This window comes from Phaethon aethereus (genome assembly GCF_964289735.1).
Source record: "Phaethon aethereus genome assembly, chromosome: 31".
Classification (NCBI taxonomy): Eukaryota; Metazoa; Chordata; class Aves; order Phaethontiformes; family Phaethontidae; genus Phaethon; species Phaethon aethereus.
This window is the reverse complement of record NC_138607.1, coordinates 949,715-974,696: the sequence shown is the minus strand read 5'-3', so window position 1 is coordinate 974,696 and position 24,982 is coordinate 949,715. Positions and strand designations below refer to the sequence as shown.

At 61.8% G+C, this 24,982-nt stretch overlaps 4 protein-coding genes across 4 annotated transcripts; 2 read left to right on the top strand and 2 right to left on the bottom strand.

The window, feature by feature from the left end:
* Nucleotides 1-150: 150 nt before the first annotated feature.
* Nucleotides 151-8,399, bottom strand: CLPTM1 (CLPTM1 regulator of GABA type A receptor forward trafficking; the record flags this gene model as incomplete). Its single annotated transcript, XM_082012032.1, has 14 exons — nt 151-353; nt 586-753; nt 963-1,098; nt 1,369-1,464; nt 1,546-1,736; nt 2,258-2,351; nt 2,763-3,007; nt 3,284-3,404; nt 3,722-3,807; nt 4,510-4,627; nt 5,156-5,314; nt 5,640-5,763; nt 8,122-8,228; nt 8,340-8,399. The coding sequence occupies 14 exons, from the start codon at nt 8,397-8,399 to the stop codon at nt 151-153; spliced, it is 1,908 nt and encodes a 635-aa protein (XP_081868158.1).
* A 293-nt stretch (nt 8,400-8,692) lies between these two features.
* On the top strand, nt 8,693-14,146 carry RELB (RELB proto-oncogene, NF-kB subunit; the record flags this gene model as incomplete). Its single annotated transcript, XM_082012072.1, has 11 exons — nt 8,693-8,708; nt 9,229-9,282; nt 9,909-10,393; nt 10,805-10,962; nt 11,192-11,283; nt 11,416-11,547; nt 11,954-12,058; nt 12,506-12,721; nt 13,172-13,240; nt 13,388-13,465; nt 13,860-14,146. 11 exons carry the CDS (start codon nt 8,693-8,695, stop codon nt 14,144-14,146), a joined length of 1,692 nt encoding a protein of 563 aa, XP_081868198.1.
* A 1,554-nt stretch (nt 14,147-15,700) lies between these two features.
* Nucleotides 15,701-23,686, top strand: CLASRP (CLK4 associating serine/arginine rich protein; the record flags this gene model as incomplete). Its single annotated transcript, XM_082012112.1, has 20 exons — nt 15,701-15,799; nt 16,259-16,356; nt 16,875-16,976; nt 17,815-17,894; nt 18,119-18,203; nt 18,608-18,753; nt 18,868-18,964; nt 19,178-19,256; nt 19,443-19,516; nt 19,726-19,767; nt 19,923-20,150; nt 20,857-21,108; nt 21,549-21,728; nt 21,837-21,876; nt 22,794-22,854; nt 22,946-23,004; nt 23,095-23,141; nt 23,232-23,314; nt 23,513-23,537; nt 23,638-23,686. The coding sequence occupies 20 exons, from the start codon at nt 15,701-15,703 to the stop codon at nt 23,684-23,686; spliced, it is 1,926 nt and encodes a 641-aa protein (XP_081868238.1).
* Nucleotides 23,687-23,806: 120 nt separating this feature from the next.
* GEMIN7 (gem nuclear organelle associated protein 7) lies at nt 23,807-24,154 on the bottom strand (the record flags this gene model as incomplete). The annotated part of the gene is made up of 1 exon (XM_082012071.1): nt 23,807-24,154. The coding sequence occupies one exon, from the start codon at nt 24,152-24,154 to the stop codon at nt 23,807-23,809; it is 348 nt and encodes a 115-aa protein (XP_081868197.1).
* Between the last annotated feature and the right edge of the window lie 828 nt (nt 24,155-24,982).

Genomic DNA, 24,982 nt, shown 5'->3' with positions numbered 1-24,982 from the left:
GGCTGCGCGGCTGCCCCCCCACCCCCAAATCCCAAGGGAGAGGAGGATAAGGGAGGGGGGGGAAACAAACCAGGCGGCACGGCCGCTCCCCCCCTCTGGTGCCCGGCGAGGAAGCCGAGTTTGGTAAAAACCGAGCGAGGGGGGGGTTGGTTAATCCTTCTTCTTGTCCTCTGATGGTTTTTCCCCTCCTGGGGGGCTCCGGGGGCCCCCAGCAGGCAGCGTTGTGGGGGGGCTGCCAGGTAGGGGGGGTCGGGGGGAGACCTGGTCCTCCCCACTGACGCCAAATTCGTTGACACGTGTGAGGTCCACCCGGTAGATCCAGCGTTGGTAGAGGTAAATGAAGAAGACGACGTCTGGACAGGGAGGAAGAGAGGGTTGAAGGCGGGTGGGGTACAAGTGGGTCTCCCCAAACCCTGGAGATGACACAGGGGGCAACAGGGCCATAAGCAGCAGAAGGCAGGGCACAGGGTGCAACGTGGAAGGGGCAGGGAAGGACCCCCAGGGGCCAGGACCACCCCCATAAACATCAAGAGGGAGCCAGAGGGGCCCACCCACCCCACCCGGGACACCCCTCTCAGGCCATACCATCCCGCAGGCAGCCTATCCTGTACATCATGGGCATCTTGATGACAAAGGCAAAGAGGTCATCGATGAAGGTATTGAGGGCTTTGTAGGTCAGCATCCGCCAAGGCAGGTGGGCGACAGACTTCAGCTTGTAGTTGATGAAGAGTTGGGGAGTCATGGTGATGAAGCCTGCAGGAGGAGGAGCTCCTCGTTTGTGTAACGAAGCCCTGCCAGTACCAGTGAGATCTCCCCACAACCAGAAACAGAGGAGCCCAGGGAGAGCAGGAAGGAGCCCCAGAGGAAAAGCTGCACCCCGGGGTGCAACCCAGGCCCCCTCCCTCCTCTTCCTTGTGTCAGGGGGATTTTTGGTGTCTCCCGGCAGCAAGCATGGCACTCACCGAAGGTCAGGAGGAAGCCGTAGAGCATGCTCAGCACCCATGAGTACCAGCCCTTGTGCTCCAGGTAGAGCAGGCTGTACACGGCATAACAGCCCAGCAAGGGGAAGAGAATCCACGAGAGGTACCGGAAAGCCATCTGGGGAGGCAGCCACACCCAAAAATCAGCCAGGAACACGCCAAAGCACCAGCCCAGTGCTTCCCTGGCTCCCAAGCCTCGGATCAAGGAGGGGCTGGGCAGTGCTGGCAACCCGTTTCACTGCCTGCCCTGCCCTGGATGAGTCCCAGGGAAATTGGGGAAGAAGCAATGAGCAGACACACGCCGAGGCGTTCAGCAAAGCCAGCAGATGGCTGGAGCTGGGCTCGGCAGCACCACACTGTCCCCAGCGCTCGCCCACCCCCGACTCACATCGTCATACACCTTCGTGGAAGACTCAATGTAGGTCGATTTGTCTTTGAAGGTTACGCGGGGAAACACTCCTGCCACCTTGTTCTCGCGGTCCAGCTGCCAAAAGAGAGGGGAAAGGCATCACCGCACAGGACTGGGGGCACCCCCAGAAGCCCCTATGCCCACACCACTGCTTACCCGGACGTCCATGACCTTTGTGATCTTCCAGAGATCAATGAGGAGCCCAATGAAGACGCTGACTTGCACCACAAAGTTGGTTTCGTTGTCCAAGATGTAGAGGAGGACGACGAGGGACTGGAAGACGCCAAAGAAGACGGAGCGGACAGAGAGCCCTTCCAGAGATTGCCGGCTGTTCCAGAACTGGATGTCTGTCAGGAAGGGGCCCAAACCGTCACCCTGCAGGTGGGGAAGGGGAACCCCACGTGCCGGAGGATGCAGAGAGCTACTGTGGCACATGCCTCAAAGGGAGAGGAGGCAGCAGTGCAATCGCCAGAGCTAAGCAGACACCGCAAAGCACCGTCTGGCATCAGCACGGGCAGTGGGGACCCAGAAAACCACAAATTTCTGTCTGTCTGCCCTCAAAGTTGGCCCTGCAGCACAGAGGAGCGTGGCCAAGGAGTACCGGATGCCTCGACATGCACCACAGCAGCCACAGCCTGCCCAGGGTGCAGCTGGATTCAGCAATGGCTGCTGGGGAGAGGAGGGCTGGTGCCAGCGCTTGGTGTTCAGCCGGCCGAGACTGTGCCACAGCACGAGGATGTCAGCTCCACCACCACCGCGAGGACAATACAAGGTGGAGGCAGGAGCGGGGAGAGGGTTTTAGGTCATGTCATCACCTTCGCATCCTTCCCCTCCCCATGAATCCCCGAGGTCCCACTGCGGCACTCACCATTTTTGAAGGCCAAGAACTCAAAGATGCTGTGCACAATGGAGACGATGATGGTCAGCGCCAGCAGGTAGGGGTTCGTCTCCAGAAGAGCAACCTGGAACAGGCAGCAAAAACCTCTCTAAGGCTCTGCCCCACCCTCCCACTGCCCAACGCCCTGGCACGCTAGGGTGAACAGGGAAGATCCAGGAGGATCCAGCCAGCCATGGAGCACGGAGGAGAACGAGGGGTTTAATTGCGCTCTATCGTTATGTCCTCCAAGCTCCCTTCTCCCTGTGTAGTCAAGAGGGGGAGCAGGCAGGTGCCTGTGTACCCCTCCCTCTTCGTATTGCAAAGGTAATTAATAAGGAGCAATCACAACAAAGAACGGGCATCAAACACTCTTCCAGTGAAGCTAGGGAAAGACGTGAAACGCAGAGGAAGGAGCTGCTACGAAGGGAGCTCCCAATCTACGGGGGTGAGCAGGAGCTGCAGCCAGGAAGAGAGAAGGCCAGCAAGTGGCTCTCACCTTCACAGAGTCCTGCTCCTCATCCGACTGCTCATAGAGGTCCTCTCCCAGGAAATTCCAGGGGGATTTGGTGCTCTGGGCAGCGTAGAGCTGCCAGCGCCACAGGGAGAGCGGGCAGAAGGAGAGGCGGAAGGGCAGGCGCTGCAGGGTCTCATTGATGGGGAAATAGTCCTTCTGCAGGTTCCAGTAGTCGTTGAAGTAGAGGATAGGGTAGTAGTCGCCACTGATGGCATCAAACTTCACATCTGGAGCCAGGGGAAAGAGCAGAGGGAGGGCTGAGCCGGCCACAGGGAGCCACGAGAGCCGTTGTCACCATCATCCCCCTCAGCAGCCGCCTCGCAGAGACTGACAGGCTGCTGAACCCCGGCCCAGCCCGGTAGAAGCTCCTGGAGAGGTGCAGGTCACCAGAAAGAAGCCCCCATTCCCCACAGGAGCCCAAACACGTCCTCCAAGGGACAGCAGGGACAGCCCCAGAAAGCCACCCTCAGTGCTAGGGAGCCCCGACGCATCCCAGCCCTTACACTGGTCCAGCGGAGGTGGCACACTGCCCTTCACCCAGGGTGTGTGGTCGTCTACCATGTTGATGGTCAAGTTGGGGTGCCAGTGCGAGATGACCTCCACGGGACCATAGTCTTCCGCCCTCTGCAATGAGAATACCACCGCCCCGTCACAGAGGCTGGCATCCCTCCATCTCACCCAGCGTCACCTACTGCCATCCCTCCTTAAACAAGGCAGCAGAGAGGGGAAGCGGGAGAGCCAACCCTCCCATCCCAGAAATACAAGGAAATCATCATTCCTCTTGCCCCTCTGCGGAGCAGGAAGGATGTGCCCCAGGCAGGTGGGGGAATCCTCTGCAGCACTTCCCAGCAGCTTTGCAGCTGGAGGAAGACATATGGATATTGAGGAGTTTGGCCAATGGGAAAAAAAAAGAAAAGCCCACGAAAGGAAGAGCCAGTTACCTTGATCATTTCAGGGTCTGCCTCTGTCTCACCCGTCAGGAGGTTCTTGGTTTTCTGGAACCGCCGGCGCTTGTATTTGTTGATCACTGAAAGGAAAGAAGAGAGGTGAGCGTTTCCAGCTCTGCACGAGAAGGTAGGGAAGGAAATCTAAGGAAGTTACAGCCTGCCAGGAGGGGAGCAGGGCATTTTGTGACAGGCACAAGCCGACCAGAGAAGCCCATTTCCTTCATATCACTCCCCAGAACTAATTATTCTGGACCGTCTCACAGATCTTCCAGTTATCAAAGGCTGTAGATTAGGGACAACAAACCAGATTAACAATCAAACCTTTGGGATAATTACATCACTGCTGGAGTAAAACACCTGAGATGAAGTGTCCAGATCTTCCTGTCCTGCAGGAAGACCTGAATATGGCAATTTTTTCCTCTTCTCTACACTGATGTGGTTCCACACTACCTGTACAAGTAGGGATCCCCCTCCTGCATCACATGGATGGAAACCAAGAGCTCACAGACATTTAAATACATTTTTCCTCCGCAGGTTCACAAAAGACAAATTCCAAGCGCAGAAAATATCCAGCTCAGGGAGCAGCCGAGCCAGCACACTGGAGGCCACAAGGAGTCAGATATTTGCCCTAATCTTCCCGTTCAGGCACCTGCTTCGTTGACCTAAAGCCAGAGCTCAGCCTGACTCCTTCAGGCTCCTGTTTTGACACAGGAATTGGGGTGCCCCTTTCCCCACCACCACCTCAGGCCCGTCACACGCCACCCTCTTGCCCCAGGCCGTACTTCGTGACGTGTGGACTGTGGCGAGGCGCCTGTACAGATTTTTCTGCCTGGGGTCAGGATGGAAGCCACTCTTCGTGAAGTACACGTGGATGTAGATGGAGCCATTCTGCTGGACACTCTGAAATCACACCCCAACAGGGTGGTTGAGTCAGATGCGGTCAGAGCACGGCTGTCATCTCTCAGCCACGGTCACCGCCTCAGCGCCTGTGTTCGTACAGCACCCGGCACTGACACCAACACCAACCATCCTCCCGCAGCCATCAACCCTGTGTGAAACCAAAGCATGAAGCCGCAGACAGTCCCTCACAGCATCCAGAGGGTGGCATGCTGTTGTACAGCTCAGGGCAAATTTGAAACCTTTAATGGCTGGTCACTAAAACAATGGCTTCAAACCCTGTCACCTCCGTGCCACGGCTGGAAGAGACACCAGCCCACTCCACAGGGTCTCACCCACCATCCAAAGTGAACGGGATATGGATAAAGGTGACAGCAGGGATGCGTTGCAGAAGCCAATGCTGCTTGATGCCTCAGCTCCACTCAGAGATCCCAGGATGGCTTTGAGCACAATCCTGGCAATCCCTGCCAGCCCCTCAAGGATCCCCTACCTGGCCTCAAATCTCCCAGAAAGATTAGTGGGTGCACCCACCTGCGAAATGTCAACTTCCCCATAGTGTTCGTAGCACCCATCAGCATTCTCCCCACTTGTCCAGTCCCCGTAGACAAGATCCCGCTTCTGCCAGAAGAGCGCCGAGGTGACATTGAAGTCTGTAAAGTGCTCGTGCTCCGAGATATAAACGTAGAGATCCTGTGGAGAGAGGAGGACGTCGGCTACTGGTGGATGACTAAGCCCAATGGCAGGATACCGGTGCCTGAACCACTCCCGCTCTCCCATATGGCGCCATGACATCCCCTCCCAAGCTGGCTCGGCACTCCAGTGAGCCCGAGAAATAACTCTTGGCTGACGCCGTGCTGCCAGGACACCGTAGCCACAGGCAGAGCTACAATTTAGGTCTGCTAGATTTAAGATATAGCTCAGGAATACAGCAGCAGGTCCAGCTACAGAGCCACCACACAGTCACCGCGCTGCCAGTCACCCAGAATGGGACAGTGTAGCTTCTGCCAGCGTTTACCATCAAAGTGTCCTTGGGGAAGAGGTTTCGACTCGGGGCTCGTGGCGTCCCACTCGCACTGTTCTGTTCCTGCGGCGCCGGCCCGCGGCGGAACCAGCTGCTGATGGCCCAGATGATGAAGATCCTGCGGGAGGAAGGGAGGAGAAGCCGCTCAGGTGTTTTAGCCGCCTTCCCCAGCTGAATCAGACGTGACCTCACACGAACAAACCCCCCAGTTCCGTGGGGCAGGGAAGGGCAAAATCATTAGTGCCGGACAGACAAGCCTGCGTTTCAAAACTCACTGTTTTCACCTATTTCTGTCATGGCAGGCATTCATCCTTGGGCAAGAGGCGCCGGCCAGAGCAAACTGGTTCCGGGCCAGCTCAGATCCAGCACCAGGCACGGTGGAAGCATGCCAAAAGTGAGCAAAAGTACCAGGAACTCGCCTCAAGAACAGAGTCACGCTCCGATGTTATCCCGGAGAAGGCTTCTAATGGGGGTGCACAGGATGGGGACACCAGGACATCCCTGGATCCCAGCAGGAACCCTGAATCACGCACACAAGGTGCTCAGCCCTGTGTAGGTCTATCAGCAACAAACCAAGAGGATGCTAAAGCCCCAGGACAAAGTTGGCTCCCACGCACGTGTGGCAGAAACGACACGGTCACCTAACAAGCGAGGGGCAGACCACAGCATGCTCCCAGCCACGCAGAGACCTTCCAGCAGAGCCCAGAGCAGCCCCCTGCTTGCTCGCCACCTCCAAACCCACAGCCACGACAGTTCCCGACCTCTGGTGCGCAGCTGCAAATGCTGTCCAAAGCTCCCCAGGCTGCTCCCAAGCACAGAGACGGGGACAGGTCCCTTCTGCACGCCCTCCGCAGCCCTCTGCAAACTGAGTCAGGCAGAAGCGTTTCTGTGCATTAAAAGAAACTGAGCCTTTTTCCCTTATTTTTGAAGGTTTTCGGCAGCATGTCCCAAGGTACGACGGTTTCCATCCCTGTTTTTCTTTGCCAGTAAAGCATGAGGATCCTTTCATACATGCCCCAGGTGCCACTAAATCATACTTCCCCCTCCTGGCCTGTGCACGGAGTGACCAGATAACAAGCCTGGGAATGGCAGGCAGTGCCAGCAACCAGACAACAGCTCCCAATGGCCACAGCTACGCTTTCATGCTGTGGGCAGAAGACTCCAGAGATCCCAAGATAAGTCAGGACTTAGTTCAGCGTAACTCTTCGTTAGGCCAAGCCACAACATTTTGGAAAGCTCAAGAGCCCAAATAAGTCTCCCTGCATGCTCCTGGCCATGAGGCCAAAACAGAGGAGGTGCGCAGGGCCCTGCGCAGGGCCCACACGGCCGGATCTTCTAGAGACCCATCATCAGTGGTAAATCCATAGTCCAGGACATCACTGTTTGCTCAGGAAAGACTTGGGAGGATGCTTCTCCTTCCAAAGGTTTTGGGAACCAGACTATCCCTGCCTGTGGCACATGGACGTCTCCCACTTGCGGCCAGGCGGTGGGGCTGCCGTCCACCTGTGGGTGCGAGTTTTCCTTTGTGCCTCCCTCTGCCAGCCGACCACGACGAGCGAAATATTTCCAAGCGCTTCCGAGGGCACAGCTCCATTGGCAATAAGATGATGGAGCACTCTTCCCCCCGGCTTCGCCGGTCAGGACATCGGAGCTTCCAGGGGAGACAATCCTTTGGAAAGGAACAAACCTGCCCTTGGAGGAAGAGATGGACGAAGAAGTGGAGCAGGAAGGCAGTTCATGGATGCGAAGAGGAGTCATGGCTTCAAGGAAGAGACTCACAATCCATTTGGCAGCACCAGTCCAAAAGCTGAGACCTGCCGGCTCTGGCATCATCCTCCTCACCGCAACACAGACAAGGTTGGGAACAGCACATCCAAACACACAACGCCGGCTCCAGGCATACCAGCGGAAACACCCTGACCTTCTCCTTCCCCTTGGGAAAGGCATCCCTCCTTGCAGAAGCAGGAGCAAGCCAGGGCAGAGGCTCAGCACGGTGCTGGGAGTCATCCGTGCCACAGCATGGACTTTGGATCCCTCATGGTGAGGCGCAGGGAGCACCAGCTGCTCCTTGGAGGAGCCCAGGAAGCATCAGCTGCCCCTGCCTGCCCCAGCGTGAGCCCAACCACGGGCTTCTAGGGAAAAAGCAGGAAGGAGCTCAAGAGCCCGGAGCTCTGGAAAAGCCCCGTGTTGGGAAGGGCAACAGCTCCAGGAGGAGTAGCCCCACGGACTTCCCTCCTCCCGGCAGGACCTCCAACATGTGAGGACGGGCAGCCCCATCCTCCCACGCCCCAAGGACCCTACTGTACTCTCAAGGGGGAGCGGGAGCGCAGAACGAGCCGCTTGCCAGCCCCACCACCCTACAGCCTCCCGGGGATTTGGGGCTCTGGTGCCACGGTGGGGGAAGATGGCGAACCGGTGTCCGGTGCCACGGCGGGAGAGGGAGAGCGGATGGCCGGTGGCACCGGGCGGGGCTCACCTGAAGAGGACGCCTTTGATGACCTGCCAGGCGTTGGGCGCCGGCTGCTGCCGCTGCGTCTCAGCCGCCGCCGCCTCGCCGCCACCGGCGCTCCCGTTGCTGGTCACCTACAGGGAGAAGGGGGCCGCACGGTGCCGTCAGCCGAGCGGGACGTCTCCCCCGCCGGGTCCCCGCCTCCCCAGATCCGGGCTCGGGCCCGGGCCCGGCCCAGCCCGTACCTGCCCCAGGCCCGGCACAGGCCCCGCCGCCGCAGCCACCTCCGTCCCCGGCGCCGCCATCTTCCTGCGCCGCCGCTCCGGCCGCTCTCGCGAGACCTGCGGCGGCTGACACGTGACGGCGGGGGCGGGACGGCACCCCAGCTTCCGGTCCCGCCCCGTGATATGAACGTCACCGCCGGCGGCCAATAGTGGCACCGCCCGTGCGGGGTTTCCCGGCCCGCCCCGCGGCCGTGACCTCAGCAGCTGCAGCCAATGGCGGCGCCGCTCGTGCGGGGATTTCCAGCTACGGCGGCCGCGCGGCCTCGGGCTGCGGCGGCGGGCGGGGGCCGGCGGGCGGGGGGCACCGGCGGGACATGGCCCTGCCACTCGGTGAGCGCTGGGCCTGGCTTGGCTCCGGTGTGGGGCGGGAACCGGAGCCTGCCCCGGGGCAGGAGGGGACCGGGTCCTGCCTGGGCGGGGTGAATCGGGGCCTGCCCGGGAGAGGGGGCTAAGGCACCCACGTCTGCGGCGGGAGGGTCCCGGTCCCTTCTGGGGGGAGTGACCCGGGAGGGGGCGTGGTTCTGGGGACCCCCAGTTCCTGCCCTGGGGGGTGGAGTGGGGCGGGTTACTTTGGGGATCCCCTGACACCTCCTCTGGGGGGGCGGCCCCTGTCCGCGGGGGGTGTCATGGTCCTGGGGACCCCCTGATCCCGGCTTTGGGGTGGGGGGCAGATCCCTGCTTCGGATGGATCTTGGTCCTGGGGATCCCCTAATTTATATCGGGGGGAGAGGGCATGATCCTGGGGATCCCCTGAGCCCTCTTGTGCTTTGGGGGGGAGAGGGGCTCAGCAAGTGTGGCTCCCTGCCCCGCCTGTCCTGCTCCGTGGGGTGACAGTCATGTGTCCCCACAGGAGCTGCCTTGCAGGATCCTGGCCTGGCCATGGCACACACCACACCCGTGACCGGTAAGGACACCCCCTCAGCCCGAATCCCACTGTCGTTCACCCCAGGGCTGGGACCCCAGGACCAGAGGTGATCCCATCTTGGTCCCTGCAAGCTGGGGGTCCCCCCCAAGGCCCCCCGTGGGTCAGGGAAATGCTGGAGGGAGACTCAGGGAGGGGGTTTTGCCTTTGCAGATGATTTAGGTGAGTGGACCCCAGGGTACATGAGCAGCCGGTAAGTTTTGCGACAAGTTTTCGGGGCACCTCGGCCAGAGCAGGATCTGGAGCCTCAGGTGACTCAGGCAATTGGGGTCCCCCCTGCCCCTGCATGCCTGGACAGGCCAAATCCGTCCTCCCTGGGGCCATGAGCAGGATTTGGGGTGCAGAGCTGTGCGCCGTGAAGCAGTGAACCCCCCATGGGGATGCCATGGGGTCCAGGGGATGGGATGGGGTGTCTTGTTCTCCCTGATTGCTGCTCCATCATCTGCCCTGAGGCATTTCTGGGCAGAAACATGTCAGAATCCGGCCAGTCCTGTCCCCTCCTCTGGTTCGGGGCAAATGGGGGTCACAGCAAGCTCTAGAGGGGTCTCACCAGGGACTTGGGGTCCTCTCCATCCCGGGGCTGCCCTGACACCCTCCTCATCCCACAGAGATCATCGAAGAGGTCATGAAGGAGGACGGTTTCCAGCCGGATCCAGCCCCCATCCTGCCCAAAGCGCTGCCCAAAGGCTCGGCCAAGCTGGTGCCTCGTGGCTCCAGTCCCGTGGTGGCCACCCAGCCACTGCACCCAGCTGAGCCCTGCCCACTGGCAGCTGGGTTGGCACCCTATGGTGCTGCAGTGCTGCCAGCCAATCCACGGTCCCCACAGCTCACCCAGAGCCTCAGCACCCTCTCACTGTCACCCAAGCTGCTGCCGCGGGGCACAACACGTGCCGGTGGGCGGCACCGCTGGTCTCTGGCCACCGGGCATGGCAAGGACCAGCTGGAGGAGCTGCTGGAGCCGCCCAAGCTGGTGATCACAGAGCAGCCCAAGCAGCGGGGCATGCGCTTCCGCTACGAGTGCGAGGGCCGCTCGGCCGGCAGCATCCTGGGTGAGAGCAGTACTGATGCCAGCAAGACACTGCCAGCCATTGAGGTGAGCATGCCACGTGGCCAGTGCCTGGCTTGGAGGCAGCCCAGGGTGGGCAGGCTGAGGCTTGCAGGAAGCAGAAGTGTGGTGGGGAGCTGCCAGACCCCTGTGGGTGGCAAAGCCAGAGGCCCATGGGTGCCTGGGGGATGTGGGAGCCCTACTGGTGTTGGGTTGCTCAGTGCCCATCCTTGAGCCTAGGGGCATCCTGTGTTGGGCAGGTGCTGATGGCTTGTGTCTCCCTGGGATGGTGGGTGCCACTTGGGTGCTGGCAGGTACCTGACCCCTGCGGGGTAGTGCCAAGGCCCTGTGGGTGCTGGAGCCTATCCTGAGGTGCTTCCTTCCCCCCCGTGTCTCTGGGCACGGGTTTCACCCGTGTCAGTGCACCCAGGATCATGCTGACATCTTGTGTCTCCCCAGCTGCTGAACTGCCACGCAATCCCCGAGGTGAAGGTGACGGCGTGCTTGGTGTGGAAGGACTGGCCCTACCGTGTCCACCCCCACGGCCTGGTGGGCAAGGACTGCAGCAATGGGCTCTGCGAGGTCATCCTCAAGCCCCAGACTAACCCTAAGCACAGGTACACAATGCCAGGGTGAGTCCCACCATCAGCAGGGAGCTGCGCCAGGCTGGGGTAGAGACCTTGTGCCAGGATGCTGGCATCAGCTCATGCTGAAGCCAGCACCGGCAGAACAAGGGCTGTTTTTTGGGGGGTGGGCAGCAGGAGGCTGGGAGGGGCAGGACACCCTGGTCCCCTGGGGTTTTGGATGGGGGAGCCACCTCCCCAGCATGCCTCTGCTCCCCGGCAGCTTTAGCAACCTGGGCATCCAATGTGTGAAGAAGAAAGAGATTGAGGCGGCAATAGAGAAGAAGCTGCAGTTGGGTATCGACCCCTTCAAAGGTGAGGGGGCTCAAGTGGAGCTGTTCCTGGGGACCGAGACCCTAGGGGGTGTCTCAGGGGATCCTGGTCCCTTGGGGATGTCCCCAACCCTGCCCTGTGGGGCTTCTGACAGTCCCTTCTCCTCTCCCCTAGCTGGTTCCCTCAAGAACCATCAGGAGGTGGATATGAACGTAGTGAGGATCTGCTTCCAGGCCTCCTACAAGGATGGCTCCGGGCAGACACGGCACCTCAGCCCTGTGCTCTCGGAGCCCATCTTTGACAAGAGTACGTGGTGCTGGGAGACACTTCATGTCCCCACTGGGGCCATGAGACCCCCAGAACACTCCCTGCTCCGGCACCTGGTTCTGGGATGGGACGGGTAGTGAGGCTGCACCAGCCGGTTCCTTGCTGGGGCCTGGCTCAGGCTACAGGCTTTGGCCAGGGTTGGTCCCACGTGGCCGGTGGTGATTTGTCCCCCATGCCCGGGGTGGGATGGTCACCTGCATCCCACGGGGCTGGCACTCTGCGTGACAGTTGGTCGGGAAGAGGTGATGCTGATGGGAACGTCCCTGGTGCCCAAGCATGGTCCTGGTGCCCTGTCCCAGTCCGATGCCCCATGCCCAGTGCCATGCTCGGGCAGTTTGGGAGCTGCCTTGCTGGCTCACAGCCTGAGCCATGATGCTGCCCATAGAGTCCACCAACACCTCAGAGCTGCGGATCTGCCGGATGAACAAGGAGAGCGGTCCCTGCACGGGCGGCGAGGAGCTCTACCTGCTCTGCGACAAGGTCCAGAAAGGTACCTAGGGGTGAGCTGGGGGCCCTGCGACCCCAAGGGCATCTTTGGGGGCCAGATTACCCCCCAGAAGCCAGGATGGGGGTGAAGGAAAGTGATGAATGCTGGCACTGCTGGAAGGTTTTGGGGATGGGTCCCAATGGGTTTGGAACCTGGGAGCTGCCACCTCCCCCATGCTCCTCAACACCCCTGGCTGCTGGAGAGGGAACTGTGGGTGCTGGAGTGGGGACCAAGGGGTCCTGCAGCCTCCCAGCCCCTCTACTGTAGGGGAAGGGCTCCTAGGCTGGAGGAGGAGGACCCCAGCTCCAGGGAAAGGACCCCAAGTCATGATGGAGTGATCCTGGGTGCTTGTGGGAGGTGTAGAGAGCAGGAAGGGATGACCCACTGCCTTGCTGACACACACACACATACACCCTCACCCCCCTGCCCCGCCTCAAAAAAAACCCGCAGAGGACATCGCAGTGGTTTTCCGGAAGGAGACGTGGGAGGCGCGGGCGGACTTCTCGCAGGCTGATGTGCACCGCCAGGTCGCCATCGTCTTCAAAACGCCGCCCTACCAGCACCTGGAGCTGGCTGAGCCCGTGGAGGTGGAGGTCTTCCTGCAGCGGCTTACTGACAGTGTCTGCAGCGAGTCCTTCCGCTTCACCTACCTGCCCAAGGACCACGGTACCTGTGCAGTCACGCACCCTGGGAGGGGCGTGACAGGCCCCCAGGATGGGGACACAGGACTCCTGTGGTTGGGAGGTGGCCCCCAGGATGGGGACAAGGCTTTGAAGGATGGGGACATGGTGTGGGGACAGGACCCCAGGGGTTGGGATGTGGCCCATGGGATGGGGGCAGCCCACCTGTGATGGGGACGTGTCACCTGAGAGTGGGGTGAGAGGGAGTGGAGACACCCCACCATGATGTTGATCGTAGCCCACAGGATAAGGGATGGAGACACGGAGTGGGGACAGGACCCCTGGTGTTGGGAGGTGGCCCATGGGTTGGGGGCAGCCCACCTGGGATGAGGACAGGTCTCTCCAGGCTGGGGACAGGCTGCCAGTGTGGGGACAAGGCTAATGAGGTGAGACTTGGGGCGGGGGGGACCCTGGCAATCATGGCCCCTCTCTGCAGATGCCTACGGGGTGAATGTGAAGCGGAAGCGGGGGATGCCCGATGTCCTGGAGGAGCTCTCAGGCTCAGGTGGGTGCTGGCAGGGACCCCCTGTGGAAGGGAGAAGGCTTCACGGGGGGCACCCCAGCATGGGGGATGCCCATTCCCAGGCCAGGGTGGGGGTAGCCCCATGCCATGCTGCTCCCTTCACCCCACATCCCCTCCTCGGCCCTGCAGATCCATATGGGATTGAAGCCAAGAGGAGGAAGAAGCCGCCGGGATACATGGATCACTTTGCACCGCTGCCGGTGGCAGGTGAGTCCCCGCGGAGAGGGAAATGATGGGGCACAGAGGTTAGGGCCCCATTGGCACCCATGGCCCAGGAGGGGAGGGGGCTCGGTGGGGTCTTGGTCTGACCTGGAGTCAGAAGAGCCCCTCCAAGCATGGGAGACATCCCCAGGTCACTCCTGGGGTTGGCATTGTCCCCTGGGACCTTCCCCCCACAGTTGTGTGGGTCCTCCCAGACTTGGGAGAGACCCCTGGGGAACCCCAGAGCCCTGGTGTCACCCCCAGAGTTGGGAGCAGCCCTGGGGGGGATCCCCATTACCCTGAGTGTGTGTGTCCCCCCAGCCCTAGTGTTGCCCCAGGATGGTGTTGGGGGATGAGGAGGGCCCCCCTGAGCCCCCCTAACCCCTCTCTCCCCCGACAGAAGACGCCTTCACCCTCTTCACTGGGGAGCCGGAGCCCTTTGACGCCCTGGCCCAGCTCTACGTCCCCTTGGCCTCCCAGGGCCTCCGTGAGGGGCTGCCCCCCCCATACCCCTCTACGGACTTCCCAGCCTGCCTGGGCCCTGAGCTGCTGGCCGAGCCCTATGGCTCCCCACCTCATGCCCCGCCCTTCCCCCCTGCTGACCCCCACCCCACCGCCAGCCTGGTAGGCACCCACATGTTCCCCGGGCACTACAAGGAGACCGACCTGCGCCTTGGGGACGTCTGAGCACCCCTGCTTCCCAAGGACTTGGGGCACCCCACTATCCCCCCCCAAGCTGGGTGGCCCAGCACGACCTCCCCCACCCTGCCCCAGGCTGGCTGGCCCCGCTGGGGCGGCACCGAGCCCCCCCGGGAAGGATACCCCACTCCGTTCAAACCACTTTGCACTATATTTATGGGGAGGGGGGGGGGGGGCGGGGACGGATGACAACGACACACTCTCCAGTGGCCCCGAGGGGGGCACAGGGTGGCCCCCAGGGTGGGTGGGACAGTTGCCACGGCCCCGGTCCCGCAGGTCCCTTGTCCCTGTGTGCCGGGCATGGGGGAATAAAGCCATGGACTCCATCACCTGCCTCGTCCTGCCCGGGGGGGGTTGGGGGGGAGGGGGGCTGGGGTTACTGGGAGAACTGGTTCCCAGTGGAAGTCCCCGCTGGGAAGTCCCAACCACACCCCAGTGCTGGGACGGATCCGGTAGCGGGACAGTACCAGCAACCTGGGGACCTGATGTGGCTGGGCTGGCACGGGGACCAGCCTGGTCCAGTAACCCCCGGGGACAAGGACCAGCACTAGGACAAGCCTGGCCCAGTAACACCTGGTGGCTGCAACCAGCCTGGCCCAGTAATCATAGGGCCTCGGACCAGCCCCGGGACCAGCCTGACCCAGTAACCCCTGGGGCCGGGGACGAGCCCCAGGACCAGCCTGACCCAGTATAACTCCTGGGGCCGGGGACGAGCCCCGGGACCAGCCTGACCCAGTATAACTCCTGGGGCCGGGGACCAGCCCAGGGACCAGCCTGACCCAGTATAACCCCTGGGGCCGGGGAGGAGGCTGGACCAGTATCCCCCGAGGACTGGGACGCTCACCTGCCCTGCCCTAGGCCTCGCCGTCACCATCAGGCCCCGCCCCCGGGGCGGCACTCCGAAGGCTGCGTCCTTCTGCCATTGGCCCTTCCCTCCAGTTCCGTCATCCGCCCGTCCCAATCCGCAGCGCTCTGGTCCCTTCTCCCGCCCTTCCCTCGTGACCTCACTTCCGCTTCCGGGTCGGTCACGGCCGCGGGCCCCGCGGTGAGTGATTAGTGGCGGCGGGGCCGCCTCCACTTGTACCGCTCCCCCCCCCCCTCCCTCCCCCCCAGTCCCCCGGTGATTTACGCCGCGCCCGCCGGGGCAGCGGCTCCCGCTCACGGCAGGGCGCGGTGCGGGCTTCCGCGTCGGGCCTTCGTGCCCGGTGCCCTGCCTCCTCCTGCCTCCCCCTGCCCTGGGAGGTGTCGGTGTGTCCCTCCTTTTCCCAGCCCCGGGAGATCTCCGTGTCCTCCCCAGCGCCCGGAGGTGCCCAGCGCGTACCCCCTCCCCCCATCCCTAGAGTCACCCGGCGCCCCCCCACCCCACCCCCAAATCGCCGTATCCCTGCCAGGTGTCCCCTGGCCCCCAGGTCGCTCCGTGTCCCCTAACGCAGCCCCCCACCTTCATGCAGGGAGCAGCCGTCCCTACGCCACGAGCTCATCTTCCTCCTCAGTGCCCGGTGGGAACATACCCCGGCTCGGTAGCAGTTCGGGGGCGCCAGGATGTGGCACGAGGCCCGCAAGCATGAGCGCAAGCTGCGGGGGATGATGGTGGACTACAAGAAGCGAGCGGAGCGCCGCAGAGAGTACTACGAGAAGATCGTGAGTGTCCCCATCCTCATCCCCTCCCCGAGGATGGCAATGGCCCATGATCTTCCCTCGATGGGACCCAATTTGGGGCGTGCCTGGGGCGTTTGGGAACTGTCTGGGTGCTTTGTGGCTTGTTTTGGGGTGAAAGAGGGATCTGTGGTGCTCGCTGCTGGCTGCCCTCCCCAGGGATCCTGCAGGGGTGTCCTTGGGTGGGCGCCCTAAACCCACACAGGCAAAGCCACACCACTTTGTGCTCCCCCTTTTCTCTGAGGCTTGGGGCTTCCCCTTTTCCCCAAGGCTCGGGGCTCCTGCTCCCCCAGTTCTCCAAGAGTACCACTCCCCCTTTTCCCCAAGGCACAGGGCTCGCCCTTTTCCTCGAGGTTCAGGGCTCCTGCTCCCTTTTTTCTAATCTTGGGTGTTTTTATTCCTTTTGTCTTTTTTCCTAACCCTGGGGGTTTCTGCTCCTCCTAGAAAAAGGACCCGGCCCAGTTTCTCCAGGTGCATGGCCGGGCCTGCAAGGTCCACCTGGACTCAGCTGTTGCGTTGGCCGCCGAGAGCCCCGTCAACATGTGAGTAGCCCCCATGTCTCCTGCTGCTCCCCGGGCTGGCGAGGGAATTCGGGGGGAGCGGTCAGTGCCTCACCAAAGGCATCATCTTATCTAGGGCTGTCTTTGAGAGGCACTGAGCCCACTGGTGGGTTCAGAGGTGAATGGGGGGGCTTTTTGCCCAGTCACTGGCACATCTCGGGCTGCTTGGCTGCTTCATAGCACAGCCCCAAGGCTGGCCAGGTCCCTCCTGTCCTGGGAAATGAAATCTGGGCTGATTTTTACTCGTCAAAGCAATTCAATAGGAATTGAATACAATTCAAAGGACTCGACACCTCCTCTGCCAGAGCTTCTAGGAGATGCTGCGGCAAATGAGTTGGTTCCCCCATCCCTGCTCAGGAGTGACTAATGCGGGAGAGCTGAGCGCGCCTGCTGATGCTCGAGGGGGGGGGGCGGTGTCATGTGGGTCTGAGGGGGCCCTGCTCCTCCTGGGGGTGCTTTCCGGCTGTCCCCCAACTCTGACGACCTCTCTCTCCCCACAGGATGCCCTGGCAGGGGGACACGAACAACATGATCGACCGCTTTGACGTGCGGGCACACCTGGACTATATCCCTATGTACACCCCACCCCTGCTGAACCCCATGTAAGCCACGGGGCGCTGGGACACCCCACTTCAGCGGGAGCTGCTGGGTCTGGATCAGGCCTTCTCGGGTCTGTTTTGGAGCGGTTGGCTGAGGTTTCGGAGCCAGCGCTGCCTGCGAGCCTGGCAGGGGTTGCTGCAGGGTGGCCAGGGCTGCTTTTTAGACTCTCTGTACTGGAACCAGTGTAGAGATCCCAGTACAAAGAGAATAAGCTGGAATGAGTGCAGAGAGACAGGTAGGGCTGGAGCACGGGCAAAAGGAACCCTACGGCAGCTTTTCTGTACCTTAAAAGTTAGCAAGGATGGAGCTGAGCTCTTTGCAGTAAGTGCAGTAAGAGGACATGATGAAAAGGCCAAAATTAGAGCGAGGGAGGTAATTGAGCACTGACACTGCCCCCAGAGTCTGGCTGGGTCTCTGTCTCTGGAGAGAGGTGCAGCTCAGCTGGAGCAGGCTGTTGTAGTCAGCCCTGCTTTGAGCAGGGATGGGGCAGAAGGCAAATTTCCCCCTTAGGGCTGAGTCCATACAGAGCAGCCAGGTTCCATTCCTGCCCTTGCTTACTGCTGCTCCAGCACCTGCTTATCCTCTCTGGCCTTCAGCATGAGCTCCAGAGAGGAGTTAGGTCCCTTTGCTCCGTTTTCCAGGGAATCCTGGACTGGCATGTGATCCTCTGCCTGCAAACCCCAGCCCTGGTCTCTCCACGCAGGAGGGGATCTGGTCTTGCTAATCCAAGCAGAAAGGGGCTGTCGTTCTTTCCCACTCTCCAAAATCTCTTGGGGAGAGGGGAACCTCCATCTTCCCAAAGGCTTGTGAGCACCAAAACCTGCATCTGCTCCTTTCCAGCTCCCCTGAGCAGGACTCTGACGAGAGAAGGTGTAACTACGAGCGGTACCGAGGCCTGGTGCAGAATGACTTTGCCGGCAGTAAGTGTCATGCAGGCAGGAGGGTCCGGGCTGTGCTGAGACAGGATGAGCCCTTGCGATTCGGGGGAAATCCCAGCTCTTCCGGGGCACAGCTCAATGTGGTGCTAGCAGAAGGGTGAGGGGATGGTTTTGTCCCCTCGAACAAGCTGCAGTTAATCGCTCTCTGAGCTGTTCTCTCTCAAGTGGGCGTAAAACAAGCTGGTAACTTCCCTGTGTGGTTGCAGTCTCAGAGGAGCAGTGTCTCTACCAGATCTACATTGATGAGCTGTACGGGGGACTCCAGAAGCCAAATGAAGATGAGAAAAAGAAGTGAGTGTGAGAAGAGCTGACAGAGGACAGTTGTCACACCCCTGTCCTTGGGGACTGTGCTGGGAACGTGGCTGCGCAGCCTCGGAAACACCCGCTGTTCAACCGGTCCCTATTTCCCCTCCACTGGGGTGGGACTGAGCAGCCACTGGCTGAACCATGCTCCCTTGGCTGCTCTCGGTGACACTCAAGTTGTCCCCTGCATCTCTGTGCTGAAATGTTTGTTCTGTTGCTGCTGCCATGAGGCTGTCCCGGGGCTGAGCGGAGCTGTGGTGGCTGAGGAGGGAGGCAGAGGAAGGGCTTGCTTCTTCCCAAGGAAACTTTCAGCCATGATGGCTTCTTGCCCGGCGTGGAGCCACCACGCTGGAGGGGAGAGGCGGGCAGGGGCTAAGCATGTCTGTGCCCAGGCTGGCAGAGAAAAAAGCCTCCATCGGCTACACGTACGAGGACAGCACCGTGGCTGAGCTTGAGAACTCCATGGAGAAGCGCGGGGATGAGGAAGACTCCGAGGAAGACAGCAACACAGACGAGGATGAAGTCATCCCCGATATCGGTAACGGCCCTCCCTTGCTAGGGTGCTTCGCGCCGGTTGAGCAGATGTGCTGAGCCCTGCCTTTCTGTGCCGGGGGGATCGGGGTGTGCTGAGCTGCCCGCACTCTGCCTGCAGATGTGGAAGTGGATGTAGATGAGCTGAACCAGGAGCAGGTGGCCGACCTGAACAAGCAGGCGACCACATACGGCATGGCAGAGGGGGACTTTGTCAGGTATGGCTGGTGGCCAGGACGGCCGGGGAAAGCCCCAGGAACCCAGCAGAGCCTCACCAGGGCCCCCCTTCTCACTGTAGGCTGAATCCTTTGTGGATGTGCCTGCCTCTAGGATGGGGGCCCCCAAACCCCTTTCCCCGAGCACAGGCTCCCTTTCTGAGAGCTGGCTGGTGGGCTTTTATTGAAGGTCTCTCTTTTGGGGCGGGGGGGAAGGATGTTGCGGAAGGACAAGGAGGAAGCAGAAGCTATTAAAAACGCCAAAGCCCTGGAGGAGGAAAAGGCGATGTACTCGGTAAGGGGAACACTGGCCAGCTCTGCCCCATCCCGCTGCAAGCCTTAGCTGGCCGGCAGCCTCCTGGGGCACTAGGCTGGGCTGTGCAGGTGCCTTGGCACCTCTGCCTCCCGAGGCGGGCCCATAAACGCCCGGGGCAGCTTCCCCCTGGCCGCTACTGTCTCTTAGCTCAGGCTGCTTTCCTAGGGCCGTCGCTCCCGCCGCCAGAGGAGGGAGTTCAGGGAGAAACGCTTGAAAGGGAGGAAGATCAGCCCACCCAGGTGAGCTCCCCGGCCCGGCAGCCGCAATGGGGCTCCCCAGAGCTCAACCACAGCCCTGGTCTGCTCCTATCCATCCTGGGCGGCTCCTCCCTGCTCCATCCCATGTGTTGCCTGTGCCAGCTTGCATGGGGTCCTGGGGATTCTGTCCTCTGGTGATGTCCCACCGATTTCCTCATTTCTCCTTCCCTTAACGCCCTCTCCTTTCGCAGCTATGCACGGAGAGACAGCCCCACATATGATCCCTACAAACGGTGAGTGGATGCAGCCCTGGGATGAGTGGGTTCTCTAGGCTGGAGACATCCCTTTCTTGCGGATCCCTGCAGCCACTGGGGAACCTGCACTTGGCAATTTTTGGGAGGGAGCATTTTTGGCAACTGAAGCCGCCTCCCTCCTTGCCACCTCACAGCTCCCCCTCGGAGTCCACCTCTGAATCCCGCTCCCATTCCCGCACCCCATCTCCTGGCCATGAGGAGAAGATCACCTTCATCACCAGCTTTGGCGGCAGCGATGAGGAAGCGGCAGCGGCATCTGCACAAGCTGGCGGCGTCCCTGGAAAAGCCACAGTGCTCGGCAAACAGCGCTCCGCCCCAGGGCAGCCAGGCAGTGCTGCGGCAGGTCATAGCACCTCGTCCCGGTCGGTAACTCTCCCAATCTGGCTCGCTTTCCCAACCCTTAGCCACAGAGGCACGATGCCAGTGGGCCAGGCGAGCTGCCCAGCCCCTCGTGGGCATGGACCCAGGCTGGCCCTGCGTGGAGACACTGGCGGGGACGCTCCCAACACTGTAGCCTGGCTGCTGGTGCTTCTTGGAGAGGGGAGAATGTGGGGCGAGGGGGTGGGTGGGTTCTGTGTCACGTAACTATGCGGGACATGTGCCTGCCACGGTTCTGTTGTGCCGGGGAGGGCCTTCTGGCTCAGAGAGGGTCTTCATGGCATTTCTGGGTCTTCCTGGAGACGGGAGGGGTTGGGGGGCTGGAATTTGGGTCCAGCCACCTCCTGCCCTAAAAGAAGGAGAGTGTCTGCCAGCTCCTGGAGAGCTCGGGGAGGGAATCACTGTGGCCAGTGTGGCTCCCTTCGGCATGGGTGGCTTGCTGCCAGGCCCCTTGGCAGAGGGTTGAGTGGCTCCGGGGCCATTCTGGCTGCGCCCAGAGGCATGATGCCGGCATGGGGCAGGGAAGAGGTGCCTTGTCCTTGCAGCTCAGCTCCTAGCACCCGCAGGCTGTTGGCAGGGTCCAGCCATGCCTCTGCTGTGCAGTGCCACCCAGTGCTGGGGGCAATGGGGGTTCCAGTCCCTCCTCACTCATCCCGTGTGCCAACAGCTCATCCCATGTGTCCTTTCCAGGAGACGCTCCTCATCCTCCTCCACCTCCCTGTCCTCCTCCTCATCCTCCAGCTCCCGCTCTAGCTCCCGCTCACACCGAGGCAGCGGCTACCACCGCTACAGCCGCTACTGCCGCTCCCACAGCCGCCGGTACTCGCGCTCACGCTCCCGCAGCCGCCGCTACTCGGGAGGGGGCTCACGGGACAGCCGGCGCCGCTCCAGGTCCTATTCCCCTGACCGGGGGTATCGCTACAGCTCCCACCGCCGCTCCAGGTGAGCTCTGCCCCTTGGCTGTCCCAGTTTCTGCCCATTTTACCAGAGTTCTTCACTGGGCTTCTCCATGGTGAGTTTTGCCGGTGGCTCATCGCCTTCCCACTCAGCTGGAGGCAGCGGTACCATCCCCTCTGCCACCTCTTTGGGCTGAACAAGCCCACACGTCTCAGCCTCTCCCTTCTGCTTGGTGCTCCAGCCCTTGCCAGACTGGTCCCAGTTTGTTACTGGGAGTCCACGCTGATGCCTGTATCCAAAAAAGGTCTTGCTAGTGTTAGTTAAAGGGGAAAATGTCCTATCGCTCACCCTGCTAGCGCGTGGCTTCACCCAGTCACGCTACGAGCTCCCCCAGCACCATGTCCACTCGGTGCTGGGGTAGGGGGAACCCAGTCAGCCTTTGGGTGTCCCCTGACATCCCTCTGCCCTTGCCTCCCCATCTGCAGGAGCCGTTCCAGGTCCGGGGAGCGCTATCGGCGAGGCGGCAGGTCCAGCCGCCACTGGAGCAGCAGCCAGAGCAGTCGAAGCCCCAGTGATTCACGGAGCCGCAGCAAGTCAGTGTCTCCAGTGCGAGAGAAACTGCCCAGGCCTGCACCGTCGCCCGCCGTGGGGGAGAAACTGAAAAAGTGAGGGGAGGGGAAGGGCAAGGGCCACCCAGGGGTGGGGGCAAGCAGCCCTTGTGCTATGCCCCCCTGTGCTCATCCCCATGTTCTTTGTTTCCCCCCTACTTTTAGGGCTGACACTGCTGCTGGTAAAGAGACAGGAGCTGCCAAAGTCAGTAAGAATTTAACCTCACCTGTTTAATTGGCATCACTGCAGAGCAGGCTAAGGGACACAGTGGTGGATAGGCTGGCGGAGGTGCCGGGACTGGCGCCAGGTGCCCCCACGACCTGTTGCATCCCCCTCCTCGGCCGGGCGCCGATCCCTCTCCCTCCTTGGAGCTGGGGAGCAGCTGGCAGGAGCGGGGCTGCAGGCCGCTTGGGGCAGTCCTGGCTCCGGGCGGGTGGGGGGAGCAGGGACCCCCGGGATCTGGCCAGTGCTGGGTGCTGCCTGTGCCGAAGCCACAAGCTGCCTGCCCTGCTTTGCTGTGTCTAGGCTGTCCCCACGCCTGGTGGCTGTCCCTGCACCCGGCAGGTCCTCACACTGCTCTGCAGGGGCGGGGGGAGCCCCTCGCCCTGCTCAGAGCGGGGCAGCTGATGGGGTGCAGGGCACGGCTGTCCCTTCCTGTTTTGTGAGCCTCTCCATGCCCTCGGGCTGTCCCCAGCCACCCCTCTGTCCCCAGGCCACCCTGTTCCTTACAGCTGTGCCTGCCTGTCCCCTAGTGTCCCCGGGTGCAGGTGCCACCTCCCAGGGTCATGGGTGCTCTGGCGGTGAGCAGCTCGTGCTTCCAACGTTACCCTCAACTGCCAGCATTTGTCCCCACCGCACCCATGGGTGACGCGTGAGGTTCCCACTGCTGGGGGACAGGGTGCAGGCATGACCAAAGTCCCCAGTGACATGGGCAGGGACACCCGGATGCCGTGGGGGGGCACGAAGGTGCCACCGTGGCAAGGCGGTTGGTGGCACCTGCATCCGGCTCAGCCGGCTGGCACTCGAAGCCGGTGTCCACCATGGGGTGGGGGGAGCCTGGGGGGGACATTAGCTGTGTCCTCATTCCCCCTCCTTGACACACGGCTCTGGTTTGCTTGCAGCCCAAGCTGACACCACAGGAGAAGCTGAAGCTGCGCATGCAGAAGGCGCTGAACCGGCAATGTAAGCAGCGCCTGCACCCCGTTGCACACTGGCCCCCTTCCATGCCCCCCGCTCTTTTATTTTCTTTTTTTCTTTTTTTCTTTTTTAAAAGTTAAAGCTGATAAAAAGGCGGCGCAGGAAAAAATGCTACAACAGGAACACGAGAGACAGGTAGGGGAGGGTGCAGGGAGGGCCGGGCTGGCACCACGTGCCCAGCTGGGTCAGGACAGAGACGGTTAATGGAATGTTCTTCTCTTGCAGGAGCGGGAAGACGAGCTGAGGGCCATGGCCCGGAAAATCCGCATGAAGTAAATCCTCTCCCGCGCCTCCCATGGATCTGGTGGGTCCGGGCTGCAGCGTGACAATATCCCCACCCCTCTTTTTTTATTTCTTGGCAGGGAGAGAGAGCGGCGGGAGAAGGAGCGGGAGGAGTGGGAGAGGCAGTACAGCCGGCAGAGCCGGTCCCCGTCCCCACGCTACGGTGAGTGCCAGCTGACTGGGAACCCGCTGCCAGTGTGAGGGGTGGGGTGAAGGGGTGTGGCAGAGCCCCCCAAAACAACGGGGAGCAGATCCCTGCCCCACATCAGGTCTTTGAGGATGTATTCTAGGGGAAAAATGGGTGGAAAAGGGGCTGTGGCGAGTCCCGGCGTCACCTAAGTGTGGCCTCTCTGCCTTGCAGGTCGGGAATACAGCTCCTCCCGGAGGTATGTCCCCTTCTCCCACCCCATGGGTGGGGGTTCCTGGCAGCTGGGGCTCCCTAGGGAACCCCACTCTCACTGCAGCCCTCTCCCCCCATCTCCACAGGCGCTCCCGGTCCCGATCGCGGTCCCGCAGCCCTCACTACCGCCACTGATGGCACCGGTTCCACTGATGTCAAATAAAGATGGAAAACCTGAATTCTCTCCCATTCACTGTGTTCCCTGGTCAGAAAAGGGCAGAAAAAGGGTTGTTGGAGGAGGGTGTTAATTAGTGATCAGTCGAGAACAAATGAGTAGGCAAGGACATCAGTGCAGCGCAGCAGTGCCGCCGCCTGCATGCCCAAGGGCGTCCGCAGGGCGTCCACTTGGAAAGCCACAGCATCCACGTCGGCAGCACCGAAGATGGCGTCCACCTGGACCCCCGCCCGCAGGCAGAATCGCGTGGGGTGACCCCGGGCAGCTGCCAGCCCCCGTAGGTACCGCTGCCGGAGGGCTGCCCGCACCCCCTGTGTCATCACGTCCCCCCCCAGCAGTGCCTGGAACCGGGGTGATGCAGGGCTGAAGCCCCGGCTGGAGCCATCGGGACCCCGTGGCAGCCGTAGGACCCCCACTGGCACAGGCATAGCAGTTCCTGCGGGGCGAGGAAAGGGGGGCACAGTCACCTGTAGGCCACCCCCTGTGGTCCCACACCCCATGTTTTCCTTCCCTATAGAGCCCCAAAAGCCCCCCCCTTGCTTCTGCTCCCCTGCCCCCCTACAACCCCCCCCCCAAGCTCCTACTACCCCACAGCTAGCCCCTCCCCGGGCTTTGACTAAGTCCTATGGTCATTCCCCCCCACCCCCCAAACCCTGAGATCCCTCCACGAGGCTTCCTGGTCCTCCAACAGCCCCCCAGCCCCACACGCTCCTCTGTGCCCCCCAGGACCTCTAAACAACCCCCCTATAACCTCCACCCACCCCCGTGTGCCCCCCATATAGCTCCTAGGACCCCTGTAGAGCCCCCCCAACCCTATGTAACCGTCCCAGGCACGACCCCGCTCCCCATAGAATCCCTCGTGAGACCCCCACGGGTCCCCTGGACACCCACGGAGCACCTAGCCCCCACACCGGTCCCTCTGTGCCCTTAGGGCCTCCCGGTGCACCCCACACACCGCCCCCGCTGTACACGCATGGGAGCCCCGCGCACGCACGGGACAGCGCACGCTCGTGGCTGGATACGGTGGGGGCACCCGCGCGGGACCCCAGGACCCCACGGGACTGCCGTACCGCCGGGCCGCGTCCCCGCACGCGCATGGACCTCCCGTTCACGCCTGGGGCCGCCGCGCATGCGCGCCGCGGGGCCACCGGAAGTGCGCCACGCCTCTGCGGGTTGCTCTTCAGCCGCCGCAGATTCGCGTTACCGGGTGCGGGGACATCGGCCTTTCAGGAGCCGATTTTGGGGTCTATGGTGTT